The sequence below is a fragment of the Aulonocara sp. 'chitande type north' Nkhata Bay genome, linkage group LG20, assembly GCF_057382095.1.
Source record: "Aulonocara sp. 'chitande type north' Nkhata Bay isolate Kocher_YH1m ecotype deep benthic linkage group LG20, A_spYH_male_GT1.1, whole genome shotgun sequence".
Taxonomy (NCBI): domain Eukaryota; kingdom Metazoa; phylum Chordata; class Actinopteri; order Cichliformes; family Cichlidae; genus Aulonocara; species Aulonocara sp. 'chitande type north' Nkhata Bay.
The window spans coordinates 27,438,763-27,457,304 of record NC_141363.1 but is presented as its reverse complement, the minus strand read 5'-3'; the positions used below and the strand labels follow the sequence as shown (position 1 = coordinate 27,457,304).

The 18,542-nt window shown below is 45.9% G+C and overlaps 1 protein-coding gene across 7 annotated transcripts in view; it reads left to right on the top strand.

The window, feature by feature from the left end:
- The window catches only part of igsf21b (immunoglobin superfamily, member 21b), a 48,621-nt gene that overhangs the window by 6,526 nt on the left and 23,553 nt on the right, over positions 1 to 18,542 (top strand). The window contains exons 2-3 of one of the 7 annotated variants that reach the window (XM_086278513.1): positions 9,011 to 10,765; positions 12,194 to 18,490. The exons of 2 other annotated variants lie outside the window; for them this stretch is intronic. In XM_086278513.1, coding sequence (XP_086134639.1) covers positions 17,065 to 18,360 — 1,296 coding nt within the window. In that variant the 5' untranslated portion in view covers positions 9,011 to 10,765; positions 12,194 to 17,064 and the 3' untranslated portion in view covers positions 18,361 to 18,490. Of the gene's footprint in view, positions 1 to 3,131; positions 3,222 to 9,010; positions 10,766 to 12,193; positions 18,491 to 18,542 lie in introns of those variants that run through there. 4 more of the 7 variants (XM_086278512.1, XM_086278517.1, XM_086278516.1 and 1 more) reach the window with 4 other exon arrangements.

The window sequence follows — 18,542 nt, the reverse complement described above, 5'->3', positions numbered from 1 at the left end:
GGGAAAAATAATCTGAGGCAGGATGACATCATGCAGCACAGATCAGCCTCATGAAGGTGAGCCTCACTGTAATGGCAGAGGACATGATGAGTGGTCTTCAGTTCAATTCAAGCTGCCCTCGAATTGAACTGAATGTTAAATTCAAGTAAATACTATTATTATTTATTATATTATGCAGTGCTAAATCACTACAGTGATTTCCTCAATGTGCTTTATATTGTAAATTAAAAACCCTACAATAATACAGACAAAACAGAGAAAACAAGAACAAATCAATCAGACGAGGGACAGTGGGAGAACTCTTACAGGGAACAAACCTTCAGCAGAAGCAGCCTGTGGGAGGCACAGCAACAGGGAAAGAGAAAGAAAACGGAAAGAGAAGCTGGGAAGGGAGTTAACAGAAGGAGAGGGAAAAAATAGAGGAGAAACAATAGACTGAAAATCTGCTTGATCACCTGCTGAAAAGAAAACAACACAGTAAGGAAACCACAGCAAGAACCAACATAAGCATAAGCAACAGTAAATAATAAATATTCAGTGTTACTGAGCAGCATACAGTATTAATAGTGCATGATATGCTTAGATGTAGCAGCCAACCAAGATACTGTCTGTCTCTGAGTACCTGTTTGCACACCTTTGTGCACATCTGTGTTGTGAGCGCGCTTTTATTCATTAGGTTTCTCCATGTAAGTGTCTAACAGTGGGGGGCCAAAGCCCTCCCCCCAGGACATGAAGCAGGCATGGCAGATAGATCGATATAAATATATATGATCCCCAGAACATGAGAGCACAAGGAGGAATCGCACCACCCACCTAGAAAAGAGCTGGGAGGTTACCCAGTAGCCACAGTGCAGAAGCCACAGAGGGCAGCTGCGACAAGCCCGCAGGCTCCGCTGCCACTCAATCCAAGCCCACCGCAGAGGAGAAACAGCCAGCCCAACAATTAGTCAACTCCCAGACTACATAAGACAATAGACACCCAGGTTGAGTTTATCCTCCACGTCTGTCAGATCCCCTGCCCTCCACATCTTTACGAGCAGAGACCACATGCAAAGGATGGTAACAACCTCTTGCCAGCTAAATAGCTCCCCCCAGTTCCACTGATGCACTAGAGGCCTCCTGCCCCTAGGCAGGGCCCCCGTGCATGCACCCACTCACAATCCTGTCGACACACTAATCAGGACCCAGGCCCAACCAGAACCCCAGCCTAGAGGCAGAGCACCCCCAGAACTCCAAGTCCATAAGCCTGCCCCAGACCCACCTAGGAGCAGCATGGCTACTGGTAGATTAATATGATCTATCAGACGGTCTCTATATTGGTTAGAATTATCATTATTTTAATTTTTCCAGTTCATGAGGACGGTCTTCTTGGCAAGCATAGGGCAGTGAGAGCCTTGTGGGCTGTATTCATCTCTGTAGTGACATCATCTAAGTCGACCAACAAGCAAACTGAAGTGGAGACTGGAATGTTACATTTCAAACACTTTGATAAGTCTTCACATATCCAGCACCAGAACCTCTGAACAGGTGGACAGAACCCAAGAGCTTGGACAAAACTGCAAGGTGTTTTCCCTTGACAGTGTGAGCAGTCCTTAGAAGACATAAAACCCATACTGAACATCCATTGACCTGTATACTGTACATTATGTAGTATTTTGCATTGTATTAACTGTAGACTGAGATTTCTAATCAATTTCAAGTCTAAGGAGCCTGGAAAGAAAAACATCTGGACTTCTTTAAGTTGCTTGAAGATGTTTCACGTCTCATCCGAGAAGCTTCTTCAGTTCTAGGGTCATATGATGATCATTTGACCCTTCCAAGGGCCCAAAGGCTCATCCTGTCACTAGCAGCAGTAAGCTCTACTGCTGCTGCTGTTGTGGCCCACAAGCCACAATACTCACTTAAGCAGCTACTCTCCCCACTGCTTCCACATCACAGCCCGGACAATCTCGCAATGGGACCTTTCTATGACCCAAAACACATTGTAGAGCCACAGAAACACCACCCCACATCATACAATTCTTCCCCAGCATATATAACCTCAGAGAGGGGATTGCTGACTGGGTCCAGATGCCAAACGAGGCCAATGAACAGCAGGTGCGTCCTGGAGAGAGGGCAGATTGAAAGCAAGAGAGAGGGGTGGGAGGAGCAAGAGAGGAGGAGGCAAAGAGAGAACACCACACCCACACAAGGGCAATTTCAAGAGGAGGCCCTGCTAGGGCTGTAACAAGCATTAATTAATGGCAGGACTTCTTTGAGCAGTTTTGTAGGAATGGGGTCTAAAAGACACGTTGATAGTTTGGAGGAAGTAATTGTTGAAGTTAACTCAGCTGCAGAGAAAGATTCTAAATGAATATCACTGGTACTTAAAGTATCTGTAGATAATGTTATGTCTGTGAGATGATTATGAGTAATTTTTTCTGTAATGGTTAAAATTTCATTTGTGAAGAAATTGATTAACTGATTGCTAGTTAACGTTAAAGGAATAGTTGGGTCAACAGAGCTCTGACTTTTTGTCAGCCTGGCTACAGTGCTGAAGAGAAACCTAGGGTTGTTCTTATTTTCTTCAGTTTTCTTCTGTTTTAGCTTTACGGTGGGCAGCAAACTATTTTCCAGCCAGGGTAAAGAATGATGTTCCAAATTAATGAGCCATTTCCTCCCTAGCTTACATGTTATCTGCTTTAAGGTGCGCTCATTTAAATAAACACTTAAGTGAGCATCGAGGGAAACAGGCAAATCCTTTGTGGCTAATTATTTTTGGCTAAATTCATTATTAATATTCTGCAATAACACTCCCCGAAATGTCTTTTCAATAAAGATGGCGTCAGTGTGCACAGCAAGCTGGGTTCTATCTGCAGGATGTTGTTATTTTTCTTTTTTCATATTGCCCTGATGGCTCTGCTCCACTCATCTATGAAAGCCAAACACTTTGAGCTTTTAGCCAGTTAAACTGCCAACATTTGATCTGAGAAATCAGCCAGGAAGCCTTCCTCCACTACTGGCGGACATACTTGATTGACTATGCTGCCTACCATTCACTTTTCCTCCTTGGAAGCACTAAAAAAGATGAGTCATGTAAGTATCCAGATGTCATCGCTGGATAAATCCTTTTTGTCTTCCTGTTCCTTCAGACCTGCCAGCGAAGCCTCCAGTGGCAGTGGTTGTCGTCCTACAGAAGTGGCCCAAATTATAGACACCTTCGCCTTCTGAGATGCACTTCGGTTAGCACCAGTTTGATCATGTTTTGGATAGCGCTGTTATACACTGGCCGTGATTTATGAAAGCACTTGTTGGCCCAACTTGGCAGAAAGTTTCTGTTGGCGCAACTTGGGCCAACAGAAACTTGGCTTCAACCTGGTGAAATGGTAAATGGCCTGCATTTGTATAGCGCTTTTCTAGTCCCTAAGGACCCCAAAGCGCTTTACACTACATTCAGTCATTCACCCATTCACACACACATTCACACACTGGCAATGGCAAGCTACATTGTAGCCACAGCTGCCCTGGGGCACACTGACGGAGGCGAGGCTGCTGGACACTGGTGCCACCAGGCCCTCTGACCACCACCAGTAGGCAAACATGGGGTTAGTATCTTGCCCAGGGATATTTGGCATGCAGCCAGGAGGGATCGAACCACCGACCTTCTGATTAGTGGATGACCTGCGCTGCCACCTGAGCTACAGCCACCCACAAAGGAGTTCTTGCTTGGAATTTCTTCCCCCCCAATGTTCATTTCTCAGCTCTCCCCGGACCACTGGTAAAGGTAGAGGGCTAGCTTCTGTATTTAAATCCCAAATTCAGTGTCGACAACTGTTACCCGTTTTCTACCCCAGCTTTAAAGTGCAGCTTCTGGAACTGAACTCCTTCAATTGTCTACACTGTGGTGTATGGTCCACTGAAATGGGTTAAGGATTTTTGTGTTAATTCTTTTGACTTACTTGTGCTAGGTTATGATCATGTTTTAATTGTTGATTATTTTAACATATATGTTTTTTCTGAGACTGGACCACTAGTAAAGGAACCTTATCAACTCTTATTTTCACTCAGTGGGTGAGTGATCCAACTCATGGAAATGGTCACACACTTGATCTGGTGCTGTCATGTAATGAACTTTTGTATATAAATAAATAAATACAATTTTATTTATATAGCACTTTTCTAGACAGAATCACAAAGTGCTGCACATAAGATAACAAATAATAAAAGGGTAAAACAGACAAAATAAAACAGGCAAAAAATTAACCAAAAACAGTTTTAAAAAGGTGAGTTTTGAGTTGTTTTTTAAAAACAACTACCGAGTCCACAATTCTTAATGTATGAGGGAGAGAGTTCCACAATCTTGGAGTCACAGTGGCAAAAGCTCTGTCACCCTTTGTTCTCATCTTAGTCTGTTTTATAGCAAGTAAGCCCCGATCAGATGACCTCAGGGACCTGCTGGGGACATAGGGCTGTAGCAGGTCGGAGATGTAGGATGGTTCCAGCCTATGCAAGGCTCTAAATGTCAAGACCAGGATCTTAAAATGTACTCTAAATTCAACAGGAAGCCAGTGTAGCTGAAATAGCAATGGTGTCACATGTGAATACCTGGAGAATTTTGTCAACAGCCTAGCTGCAGCATTTAGCACAACCTGCAGACAATCCAGAGAACCTTTGCTTAGACACATAAACAAAGAGTTGCAATAGTCCAAGCGTGAGGAAATAAATGCAAGTATAGCTATCTCTGTCACGGTTTGGCATGGCAGACTGTGGGGATGTGGGGAAGGAGGACTCAGGCGCGGTGCTCTGTGTATAAACAGTGCGTTTATTTACAGTGTGTGGAAACAATAACAGTAAATCCCCGTGCTCTCCCGTGTCATGTTCTCCACTCTCGTGTGTCCACACACACCCTGTGCCTGCTGCCCTCCGATGTTCCTCCTGAGGGGAAAATAACAGAGGCAGCCATCAAGACACTTAATTCCAGTAAGCATACACTCACAGACTTAACTAAGCAGAAGACTAACATGAAATCTCAAGGAATGATCCCACGTCAGTGGGAGCTCCAAGACTCTCCTAAGTAACTCCCCTGATGAGCCCTGATCAGCGGCAGCTGTGTAGCTTCGGGTGTGGCCAGTCCCCTAGCAGGGCCACACCCACCAGGCCTGAAGGCACCTGTAAACCAGTGTACATACACACCTGCACCCACACACACACACACACACACACACACCTACAAGCATGGAAAAGAGCAGCAGCAACACCAAAAATACATATAATATCATTAGTCCATGACTGCCCAGGGATCCTGGGTCGCTCAGACCCAGGACCCTGACAATCTCCAGTTTAGGGCGAGATAAAATAGGGCTGAACTTAGCCACATTTCTTAAATGATAAAAACAAGACCGAACCAGAGATTTCACATGCCCATCCAATGTGAGAGTCGCGTCAAAAGTGACACCTAAAAGTGACACCTGATAGAGGATTTAACATACACAGAAAGAGGACCAAGGGTTTTCACTATCTGGGATACAAATCTGTCCGGAGCATATATGAGGCCTTCAGTTTTCCCATCGTTGAGTTGGAGGAAATTTGCAGCCATCCAACGTTTGATGGAATCTAAGCAGTCATTTAGAAGCTGAAGCTTAGATAAATCCTGGAGCTTAAAAGAAATGTACAACTGAATATCATCAGCATAACAGTGATAAGAAATGTCCTAAAAGAGCCCATTATATGCTGGAGGGGGAGAAGATATATTAAGAACAATAAAGGCCCCAAAACCGAACCCTGAGGGACACCACAAGTAAGGGAGGTAGAGGATGACCTAAAATCAGAGACCACCACAGAAAAAGATTGGTTATGTAGATTAGAGATGGACCGATCCGATATTACGTATCGGTATCGGTCTGATACTGACGTAAATTACTGGATCGGATATCAGAGAGAAATAAAAAAATGTAATCAGATCCATTAAATATCAAAAAAGCACCTCACAAAACTTGCGACACGGTGTAACTCGGCTCATAACCGTAGCACGTCGGAGCAGTATGCATCATGTGATAGAGCGGCTGTGTGTATTTATAGCCTCGCTACCAAACCAGCATTTCATCTCCGAGGAAGTGATCCCAGAGAGAAGTAAAGCAAGTGTGTAAGTTCATCTCTGAATGTTTGTAAAGCATTCCATCGTTAAGTTTAACAACCGATATATGGAGCGACTGCCTCTTCTCTCCCCCTCCCTCTCCTGCTGCTTCTTCAATCATGAAACTGATCAATGATCAGCTGATCGGCTTTTCTGTTGCGAGTCCGTCTCTCTTGTTTGTTTTTGGCTCACTTTGCACCAGAAAGAGGAAACCAGTGGCTGAATAACAGCAGCACGTTTAACCTCGATAAGCTGTTGTTAGAATTTATTTAATATTACTTTCTACACCAGGATCCTTTTCTACGCAGCTAACGGCTGGTAACTGTGCAGGGGCGGATCTAGCAAAGTTTAGCCAGGGGGGAGGATAGGGCATTAACAGGGAAAAGGGGGGCACAAAGACATACTTTTCTTTCTTATTCTCATTTAAAATGTCTAGCTTTTAATAAATAATTATCTGAATCTTACACCCAAAGTTTTAATCTGACATAAAATATATAGAAGTCCATTACTGTATATAGTAACTATTAAGTCTAATATACCCTAGTAAACTATAGTACTTTTTCCTTTGGGAAGATACCATCTGTGCAGTCTACAGTTCTGTTGAAGAAAGATGTTGAATGTATTTAATTATTCTTGAAAAATAATTTATTTCTGTGCATTTTTTTTCCAACCTGCATCAAATTAAAGTTGATTACGTCGATTAAGAATCATGAGGTGGAGGGTGGGTGGTTCCCTTTTTTTTTTTTTGCTTGCTATTAGTTAGGTTGTTTAATATTTCTGCTAAGTACTCTTTAAAATACCAGAATAGGGAGGATGGTGCAGGTTTAAGTTTATTAGATTGATCAGTATTGCTGAACTATGAACTATTTTGGGTGCAGTGTATTTTTTACATACAGGTATAACAGAATAGCTTTAGTGTTGTTGTTTATTTAAACTTGACTATGAACTTATACAAAATGCAGCAAGATATAAAAAAAAAACAGTGTTATTGATTTAAAAAAAACACTGTATCGGATTCATATCGGTATCGGCAGCTATCCAAATTTATGATATCGGTATCGGACATAAAAAAGTGGTATCGTGCCATCTCTAATGTAGATATGAGGAGAACCACTCCAAGGCAGTACCAGATACACCAACCCAATGTTTAAGCCTTTCAAGGAGGATGTGGTGGTCAACAGTGTCAAAAGCTGATGTTAGGTCCAACATAAGTAGGACCAAACATTTTCCTGCATCATTACTCATCAAAATGTCACTTGAGACCCTAAGAAGGGCTGATTCTGTGGAGTGAGCTCTGCGAAAGCCGGACTGAAACTTATCGCAAATGCTATGTTTGTCCAGAGCCGCTATAAGTTGCTTAGCCACAACCTTTTCTAGAAGCTTAGCAATTAACGGTAATTTAGAGATAGGTCTGTAGCTGCTCCAAAGAGAGGGGGTCTAACTGAGGTTTTTTTAAAAGTGAGAGAATAGTAGAATTTTTTAAAATAAACCAGAACTATACCAGACACCAGTTCAGGGTTGATTAGAGTGAGCACAGATGGACCAATAACCTGGAAGACATTTTTTCATAATGATGCAGGTACAATGCCAAGTGGACAAGAGGATGCTTTCACTGAATTCACTAGTTTTGCTAGCTCAGGTAGTGAAACAGGAGAGAAAGTGTCCAAAATGACAGGGTGTGATGAGGTGGAGATAGACATAACAGGTGCTGAATGAGAAAAGTTCATTCTTACATTCTTCATCTTTGCAAGCATAAAAGAAAGAAAACGGGGCCGCGGGAAGAGCAGGAGTAACAAAGCCACTAATGGTGTTAAATAGCACCTTAGGATTACCTCTGCTATTTGCAACCAAGTGTAAGAAATAGGCAGCCCTCGCACCTCTGATAGCATTATTAAAAGAAGCTAAAAGGTCCTTTAGGTAGAGGAGATGAACATTTAGGTGAGTTTTCCTCCACCTGGGTTCCACTTTGCGACAATCACATTTTAGACAAATACTGTATTACTAAAGTCAAATCATGTAGAAAAAGTTTAAGCAACTTCAGACCATTTTGGATGTTGATTGTGTTTGTGAAGTGGTCTGGTTTTAAATCCCATGACAGTACTGAGAGTTTTTAATTATCTTTTAACTGTTGACTCAGGATGTTCTGCTGTTTTAGCTCTTATAGATTTAGCCGCTGCCTTTGACACGGTCCATCACTACATGTTGGTCGGAAAGACACCATTTTATGGTAATTTAAATAATATTTGTGAAAGAGGTCTTTTTCTGTTGCCAGTAGTGAATATTCTTCTTGTTCTGCCCTGTGTGGTATACCACAGGGGCCTGTTTTGGGTTCTGCTCTGTTCTCATTATACATGCTACCTTTGGGATTCATTATCAAGAAATATAATATTTTCTTACACTTTTGTATTGATGACATCCCAGTTTACTTCCCATTGAAATTGGATGTCTCTGTCCCACTGCAGCCTCTTGCTGTCAAAGACTGGTTAACACTCAATTTTCGTATTTATTTTATTATCACCTCTTGATGGGACTACTGCAATTTTCCCTATTTGCGTTGCTGTGTTCCTCTCATAGTCCATGAGTTTGAATAATTCACTACTCAGTCTTTGTTCTCCTCATTTTAGACAATGCATGATCAACCACACAATCTGGAGAGGTCCAGATTTATTGTAAATATCAGAATTATCTAGAAATTAAATGTTGCATTTGAGATTTTAGCATAAACTTTTAGCATAAACCTAAGCATGATATAAACAAACTGATTAAAACTGTTTTACATCCATCTACAGAAAAATTAGCAGCCTGGTAACATGGTGAGAGAAAACTGTACATGAAATGTTAGATTTTAAAAAATACACCAGTAAAAGGTTTTACAGAAGTGTAATTTGTTCTTTTCAGAGTCCAGGGCACTGGCTCTGCCCAGGCAGTGACAGCAGGGTGCAGTCCTCAGCTGGCCGAATGAGCTCACTCGAGCTTCCAGCAGAGGACTGAGGCAGCTGAGTTAACTCACCCATGCTCTCAGCAGAGAGTGATTGCTGAGACGGCCCAGTAGAGCTCCGAGGTGAAACAGGTTGCGCTGTCTCCAGGGGTCCAGAGTAAGCTGATTCAACACACGAATGGCCTGAGGATAAAAACTCCTCTTGAGCCTCTCTGTTTTTGTTCAGATGGTGCGGAACCTTCTGCCTGATTTCAGAAGCTGGAACAGTTCGTTGCTGGGATGGGACAGGTCCTTCAAAATCTGAGTTGCTCTAGTCCAGTATCTCCTGACATAAATGTCCTGAAGGGAAGGGAGAGCTGTCCTGCAGCAGTGTTCTGCTATACAGATCACTCTCTGAAGAGCTTTTTTATCCTTGACACAGCTGTTTCCATACAATGATGTGATGTTCTGTGTGAGGATGCTCTCCACAGTGTCTGTATATAAGAGAGACCCTGAACTTCCTCAGTTGTCGGAGGTAATACAGGCGCTGCCTAGCCTTTTTGGTCTGGACCTGAATGTGGGCAGACCATGTCAGGTCTGAGGAGATGTGGACACCGAGATACTGAGGACTGCACACTCTCCACTGGAGCTCTATTAATGATAATGGGCTTGTAGTCTCTTTGCTGACTCCTTCTGAAGTCCACCACCCCCTCCTTGGTCTTGCCGACGCTCAGCTGGAGGTGGTTGTCCCGGCACTACGATGCCAGATTCTTCACTTCATCCATGTAGGCCGCCTCATCGTTGTTGGAGATGGCGTCCAACACCAGCCTTGGGTGACCACACAGACTGAAGTGTAGAGGGAGTAGAGAGGAGAGGACACACTCCTGTGGCGCTCACGTGCTGATGTTGATGCTGTTGGAGATGCAGCTACCCACCCTCACCACCTGAGTACCGCCAGTGAGGAAGTCCAACACCCATAGGGTCAGTGCAACTGGACGGTAGTCATTCAGGCATGAGGGCTGCTTGTTCTTTGGGACAGGGATGATGGTAGATCTCTTGAAGCATGTGGGGACCACAGACTTAGCCAGGGACACGTTGAAAATTGAAGTGAACACACCTGCTAGCTGGTTAGCACAGCACCGCAGCAGAGGGTCGGTGATGCCGTCTGGCCCCGCCGCTTACCTTGTGCTCAGAGCTGAGGAGCCTGAGCTGGCGACAGAACTGGTGACCAGAGATGGGCAGTAACGCGTTCTGATTACTTTTTTCAAGTAACGAGTAAAGTAAGGGATTACTATTGCAAAAACGGTAATTAGATTACCGTTACTTTCCCGTAGGAACGCTGCGTTACTGCGTTACTAAAACCGTGATTTTTTTGCGAGAATGTCTCACAACAGTGACGTAAGCGAGTGCGCCGTTAGTGACAACAGCTGTGTGCAGATCAACAATGGATCACATATCGATTGTGGGAGAGAGTATGAGCGTGCAGCGTTTAAAGCGTGGAAGTACTGACCTTACTTTGAGTTTGATTCCATAAAAAGTGACAAAAACATTAGTGTCCGTTGTGCGTGGGAAGAAAACTTCTTTTGACAGCGAAAAAAAACCCCTAAACTTCCAAGCAAGCACCGAGTGCGCTACCACGTAATGGGAAATTCACAGAGAAACTCGCGGATTCTTCAACTGACCGCGGCACACCTGCACCAGGGTAAACCCCCGCCTACTGCAGTCCTGCTTTACAGGTAAAAATAGAGCAACAGGACCGCTGAGTCTTTGACTTTATTTATTTTCTGCTGTGTTTTACTTGCATCTATTTGAAAGAGTGAGTGTAAACACAAAAAATATTTTATTTTATGTGCTGGAATGTGTAGAAAATAGGTTTAAATGTTAAACTAATTTCTTCAAGTCAGAGAATGGTGCATATAATTAAATTTTTTGCTTGATGCATAAAGTTAAAAGATTAAAACTAATAAAACAAGTTTTAAAAAGGGACCTTTCCATTTGATTACATTTTGTATGATGGATTATGTAGAAAAAGTAGAATTGGGCTGAAAGATCTATCGCTTTATCACCTCTTCAGGTTGTAAATCGTGTTTTTAAAAAGTAACTAAGTAACTAAGTAACTAAGTAATTAATTACTTTTGAAAATAAGTAATCAGTAAAGTAACGGGATTACTTTTTTGGGGAAGTAATCAGTAATTAGTTACTGATTACTTTTTTCAAGTAACTTGACCAACACTGCTGGTGACAACACTGGAAACTGAGCTGGTGACCAAAGTGATGGTTGTGGTGGGAGTGGAGCGGGTAGTGGAGTAGATGACTGAGCTGACGGCTGGGCAGCTGACAATAGTAGTGGTGGTTGTAGTGGAAGTTGAGTGGGCTCACCGTCTTTCAAACTGTTTAGTCACAGGACGGCCAGTCTTTAATATTCCACTCACAGGTTAAATACGGAAACTACTCTTGTAGTTTCTAAACTGGGGAAAACTAAGAACTAAACAACAATCCTGAACACGAGGCGACAGCGAGAACATGAAGAAGGATAATCAGGGAGAACTGTCGGAGGAACACAGACGGACCAGTAACAATCAGGAGAAAACACAGGGCTTATATACACACAGGAGCAACCAGGGAATGAGAAACAGGAGGGAGACACAGCTGGGGTTAATTATACATAACGAGACAAGGGGAAGCAAAACTAGACTCACTGCACGTAGGACTGGGAGAATCAAAATAAAACAGGAAACAAGACACAATTCACAAATACGCGGACAACAAACAACAAATGAATAACCAATAATCAGGAAATAGAAATCAAACATAAAACACTGGGAAACACCCAGGACCATGACAAAAAACATCCGAGTTTTTTTCAAACCGCAATCAAGGTCTGAACAGAACTTGAAACTCAGCCTTAAGGCTGATGGACAGTTCTCTGTACAGCACTGCCAAAGCCAACATGAGGAAGCATGTCAAGGAAGGTAGTGTGCTTCTTGGCAGATGACTACCCCCACCAGGTGTGGAGAGACATCCAAGCCCTCTCCAACATCAAAGGCCAGAGCCACCCAGCCCCTGACGGCAGCCTCACACTTGGAGAGGAGCTTAACACCTTCTTTGCCCAGTTTGAGATGACCCCTCTCCCACACCCCTGCCCTCCTTCTCTCCCGCACCAGGCACACACCCCTGTCCCTCCAGGAACATGAGGTTAAGAGGAGACTGAGAGTGGTGAACCCCAGGAGAGCTGCTGGCCCAGACAGCATCCCAGGGGCTGCGAGGACCAACTGGTAGGGGATCATCACCAGGCTGTTCAACCTCTCCCTGACTTATGCCAGGTGGGAACGGTGTCATTCCCATCCCCACAAACCTGGAATAGACAGCCTTAATGACTACAAACCTATAACCCTCACATCTGTAGTCATGAAGTGTTTTGAACAGATAGTGTTTTCGCACCTTAGAGACTGCATACGGCCCTGTCCTGACTCCTACCATTTTGCTTACAAATCAAATCAGAATCAGAATCAGAATCAAAGTACTTTATTGTGATCCCAAGGGGAAATTATGTATTGGGGATATGAATTGGGAGGAGACCTTCACCATCACACTTCAGAGAGCACTGAGCCATCTGGAGAACAGTAAGAGTTATGTGAGGATGCTCTTTGTGGACTACAGCTCAGCATTCAACACTACAATCCCAGACATCCTTGCCACCAAAGTGGACCACCTTCAGATGTCAAGTATGCCGATGACACCACCATAAGCTGCTGCTGGCCTTCTACTGTGAGGAGTGGTAGAAGTGGAGCAGCTCTCCTACTGCCTGGGTATTTGAAATGCAGAGGCCACGACTGACAACAGGAAGGCTGCACAAAGGGTAAATAACACTGCCCAAAAAATCATTGGCTCCCCTCTGCCGTCCCTGGAGGCCATCACCAGCACCTCCTGTTTCAGGAAAACCAGGGCCATCACAGGTAACCCCTTGCATACTGCCCACTACCTGTTTCACCTGTTTGGCCTGGTTCTCCTGGAATTTCTTCCTGTTAAAAGCGAGTTTTTTCTTCCCACTGTCATTAATTTTATCTTGTGCTTTTGTTTTATTGTCCTTCATTGTGTCATTGTTCTATTATGTGTTTTATCCTATTGTACAGTGTCCTTGGGTGTCTTGAAAGGCGCTTTATAAATAAAATTTATTATTATTATATGATTTTTGGGGTTTTCTCTTCTTTCTCTTTCTCTTCTTTCTTCTTAATTGTACTTAATTTTCTATCTGTGTACTCTTTTCAATGAACTCTCACTTCTTCCAATTTTCTTTTCAGCAGAAAAGAAAAATAACCAGCTGTTCTCCACAGAACCAGCAAAGGTGTACTCTCAGTGGCAAGGGAACAATAAGAGAACAGCACCACCAAGGCTGGAGACGGAGCAATACTGGAAGAGCATATGGGAGAAGGACCCATAACGGCAATGCTCAGTGACTAGTGGATCTGAGGGCAGACCATAGCAACCTCCATGAACAGGGTCCAGTAACCATCACGGTGGCAGACATCCAAGCAAGGGTCTCTAGTATGAAGAGTTGGACAGCACCAGGCCCCGACATGGTTCACGCCTACTGGCTGAAGCTGACTACACTCCACGAGCGTCTGGCAGCACAAATGAACCAGCTGCTAGTGGACGAGAGACACCTGGAATGGCTAACCGAAGGTCGGACGGTCCTGATCCCCAAGGACCCCAAGAAGGGACCGGTCCCATCCAACTACCGACCAGTAACCTGCCTCAGTACTACATGGAAGCTCCTGTCAGGCATCATATCGGCTAAGATGAAAAGGCACATGGGTCAATACATGAGCGGGGCACAGAAAGGGATTGGCAAGAATACCAGAGGTGCAAAACACCAGCTACTGGTAGACAGAACAGTCAGCCGAGACTGCAAGACCAGGCTGACCAACCAGTGCACTGCCTGGATTGATTACAAGAAGGCCTATGACTCAATGCCCCACAGCTGGATACTGGAATGCCTAGAATTGTACAAGATCAACAGGACCCTAAGAGCCTTCATCAGGAATTCAATGGGGATGTGACGTACAACACTAGAGGCCAACTCCAAGCCCATAGCACAAGTCACCATCAAGTGTGGGATCTACCAAGGAGATGCTCTGTCCCCACTGCTGTTCTGCATAGGCCTGAACCCCCTCAGTGAGATCATTGACAAGACTGGCTACAGATACCGACTACGGAACGGAGCAGTTGTCAGCCACCTCCTGTACATGGATGACATCAAGCTGTATGCCAAGAGTGAACGAGACATCGATTCACTGATCCACACTACGCAATGACATCGGGATGTCATTCGGGCTGGAGAAGTGTAGTCGGATGATAACAAAGAGAGGGAAGGTAGTCAGAACTGAGGGGATCGAGCTACCAGAAGGCAACATTGCAGACATAGAGGACAGTTACAAGTACTTGGGGTTCCTGCAGGCGAATGGGAACCATGAAGAGGCAGCTAGGAAAGCTGGCTTTCCTGGAAGATGGCCCCAACTGACCGAGTGCTCGGTGAATACCTCAGGCAGCAGAAACCCAAGAAAGAGGAGGGATACAAGGAACCATGATGGAAGGACAGGCCCCTGCATGGTATGTACCACCGGCAGATAGAGGAGGTGGCTGATATCCAGAAATCCTACCAGTGGCTGGACAAAGCTGGACTGAAAGACAGCACAGAGGCACTAATCATGGCAGCACAAGATGCTAGCAGGCAGGGCATACATGGAACGCAATAACCAAGTGGCCGGCATAGTATACAGAAACATCTGTGCCGAATATGGCCTGGAAGTTCCGAGGTCAAAATGGGAGACACCCCCAAGGGTGGTGGAGAATGACCGAGCTAAGATCCTGTGGGACTTCCAGATACAGACGGACTCTGTATCAAAGTGCAAAGCCTCACAGATGATGTGCAGCAGTGGGTCCCTCAGTCTGTCCTCACTCTGGACACTTGCAGTTGTCACACATGGAAATCAAATGTGTGATAAGCTGCAGGATTCAAACACAAGTGTAACTTATAAACACATGTTCATACTTTTATTCCACAATCAGAGAGAAAGAAAGAGAGAAAGAATGCAGGACAGACAGACAGGTGACAGTCTCAGGTGTATACACTGCTACAAAACAGCACAAGAGAAGGAGGATTTAGTGTTTGTGTTATTACGAGTGCTAAACAAGAAGAGTTTCCAGATGGTACAGTGGACACATGTGTGACTCCTGTGATCAAAGCATCTTTCTTTCAGCTTAACGAGTGAACCGTCAGCTCGTTCAAACACACGTTAAAATCCGTTTGGCTCGACACCACCGAACAGAGGCAGCAATATAACATAGCTAACATTAACAGTGCAGTGAATCCTGCTTGTGCCGTGATATTCAGGACTACAAACCGAGCAGCATCACTGAGTTTCAGCTTGTTGTGTTTGTGGATATATGACTGACTTTAATTATCCATAAAATCATCACATTCTCTGTAAGATTATGGTCAACTATTGAACGGTGTATATTTTAAAGTAAAGGCTCTAAAACCAAGTTAGTACAAACATCACTAATGTCACATAACTCTGCCGACATGTGGCCAACAGGAATGTCTTCATTATTAAACATTCGCACATAAATAAGTGACATAATATTCAGTACTTTTGACAGTTCACTCTTCGGCCGCTCTGCTTCTGCCGTATTTTGCGGCAAAATTATCCACACCCACCGCCGCGCTATGAATTCTGGGATATATGGGACCACGAAGCGTGCACCGGACGACGCTTGACATTTGGGAAATCGACAGCATATTTGGAGTATGCATTTGAAGTACCCTTCGGATTGGGACAGCCGTCATTGCGTCGCGGTGACGTAATAATTCAATTCAATTCAATTTTATTTATATAGCGCCAAATCACAACATAAGTCGCCTCAAGGTGCTTCATAGATACAGAGAAAAACCCAACAATCATATGACCCCCTGTGAGCAAGCACTTTGGCAACAGTGGGAAGGAAAAACTCCCTTTTAACAGGAAGAAACCTCCGGCAGAACCAGGCTCAGGGAGGGGCGGCCATCTGCTGCGACCGGTTGGGGTGAGAGAAGGAAGACAGGATAAAAGACATGCTGTGGAAGAGAGACAGAGGTTAATAACAGATGTGATTCAATGCAGAGAGGTCTGTTAATACATAGTGAGTGAGAAAGGTGACTGGAAAGGAAAAACTCAATGCATCATGGGAATCCCCCGGCAGCCTATGTCTATTGCAGCATAACTAAGGGAGGATTCAGGGTCACCTGGTCCAGCCCTAACTATATGCTTTAGCAAAAAGGAAAGTTTTAAGCCTAATCTTGAAAGTAGAGATAGTGTCTGTCTCCTGAATCCAAACTGGAAGCTGGTTCCACAGAAGAGGGGCCTGAAAACTGAAGGCTCTCCCTGTCACGGCTCCCGAGGCAAGCTGTGTGGAATAAATGAGGATCCAATCGCAGGCAGTCGTGGAGAAGTGAAGGTGATTTATTGAACACAAAAAGAATGTGGACAAACAGCAAAACGGGGCTCGAACTAAACTAAACTGGGAAACAACTAAACTACAGAGCACAAACCTGAATGAAAACGAGCAGAGGAGGATGACGATGAACAGCAGGGAGAAGACACGGTGGATACACAGACTGACACTGAGTAATACAGACGAACCGGCAACAGGCAGGAGAACACACAGGGCTTAAATACACACACCAGTAATCAGGGGATGAGAGACAGGAGGGCAACACAGCTGGGAAGAATCTGGGCTGACGGGACAGGGGAAACGTAAACTGATCACACTCACATACGACACGGACCTTCACAATAAAACAGGAAACTCAGACACATGGAACCAGACAAGACATTGAACTAAACAGACAGATTCACAAACAGATGGGGTGACACCATAGACAGACAGATACAGACGCAGACTCAGAGGCAGACCGAATATAACACAGAACTTAAACAATCATCATCTAGAAAATGATAACAAACTAAAAGCGCAGGGTCACCGACCCAGGACCATGACAGTACCCCCCCCCCTCAAGGGCTGGCTCCAGACAGCCCAGCAGAAACACAAAAACCGACCAAAACAAAACAGAAAAGGACCCGACCAGGGCGGGCGGAGGGGGCCCAGGACGGAGGGACAGAGTCCAAAAAGGCTCAGATGGCCAAGTTCAGGAGGCCGACCATGCGAATGGCAGCGGGGCAGGTCCGGATGCCGGCCACGCAGTAGGCAGTGGCGCGGAAACAGTTCTGGGGGCCGACCGTGCGGACGGCAACAGCGGCGTGGAAACAAGTCCGGAGGCCGGCCACGCGGAAGGCAGTGGCGGCGTTCAGGAGGGCGTCCACGGTGGCGGAGATGCCCAACAAGCGGCCTGGCAGATGACCGACGATGTGGAGGTGGTAGTAGGGGACCTGAAGGCTGCGTGGCCCCTGCAGCCCCAGGCGAAGCAGAAGCTGGACCAGACGAGGCGGAAGCGGAGGCTGGACCAGACGAGGCGGAAGCGGAGGCTGGACCAGACGAGGCGGAAGCGGAGGCTGGACCAGACGAAGCTGATGAGGACGCTGAAGCAGAAGCTGGACCAGGCGATGCTGATGCTGAAGCTGAAGTTGGACCAGGCGATGCTGATGAGGATGATGAGGATGCGGAGGCTGGACCAGGCGAGGCTGAAGCAGAAGCAGAGGCTGGACCAGGCGAGGCTGAAGCAGAAGCAGAAGCTGGACCAGGCGTGGATGATGCTGAAGCCGGAGCCGGACCAGGCGTGGGTGATGCTGAAGCCGGAGCCGGACCAGGCAACGGCGAGGATGATGCTGATTCTGGACCAGGCGAGGATGCAGCAGAGGCCGAGCCAGGCGACGGCATGGGTGAAGACACGGAGGCTGCAGCTGGCGTGGATGAAGACACGGAGGCTGCAGCTGGCGTGGATGAAGACACGGAGGCTGCAGCTGGCGTGGATGAAGACACGGAGGCTGCAGCTGGCGTGGAAGCTGGAGACGGAGGCGCTGCAGCAGGCGGCGGCATGGATGAAACTGCTGCTGCAAGCGAGGATGAGGCTGCTGGTGGAGCAGCTGGTGGCTGGACGGGCTCCTCGGGCCCCCCAGCTGACGAGGAAGGAGGCTGGACGGGCTCCTCGAGCCCCCCAGCTGACGAGGAAGGAGGCTGGACGGGCTCCTCGGGCCCCCCAGCTGACGAGGAAGGAGGCTGGACGGGCTCCTCAGGCCCTCCAGCGAGAACAGTCTCAGGACCAGTGGGCACAGGGGCACCCTGGAACACACAGGACAAAACCAGCAGGTGCGAGGACCTCTGGCAGGAATAGATCAGAACCAGCAGGCGCACGGGCCTCTGGCAAGGATAGATCAGAACCAGCAGGCGCACGGGCCTCTGGCAGGGACAGAACAGAACCAGCAGGCGCACGGGCCTCTGGCAAACACATAGCAGACTTCAGCCGCCCAGAGCATTGACTCTGCTCAGGCAGTGACAGCCGGGTGCAGTCCTCAG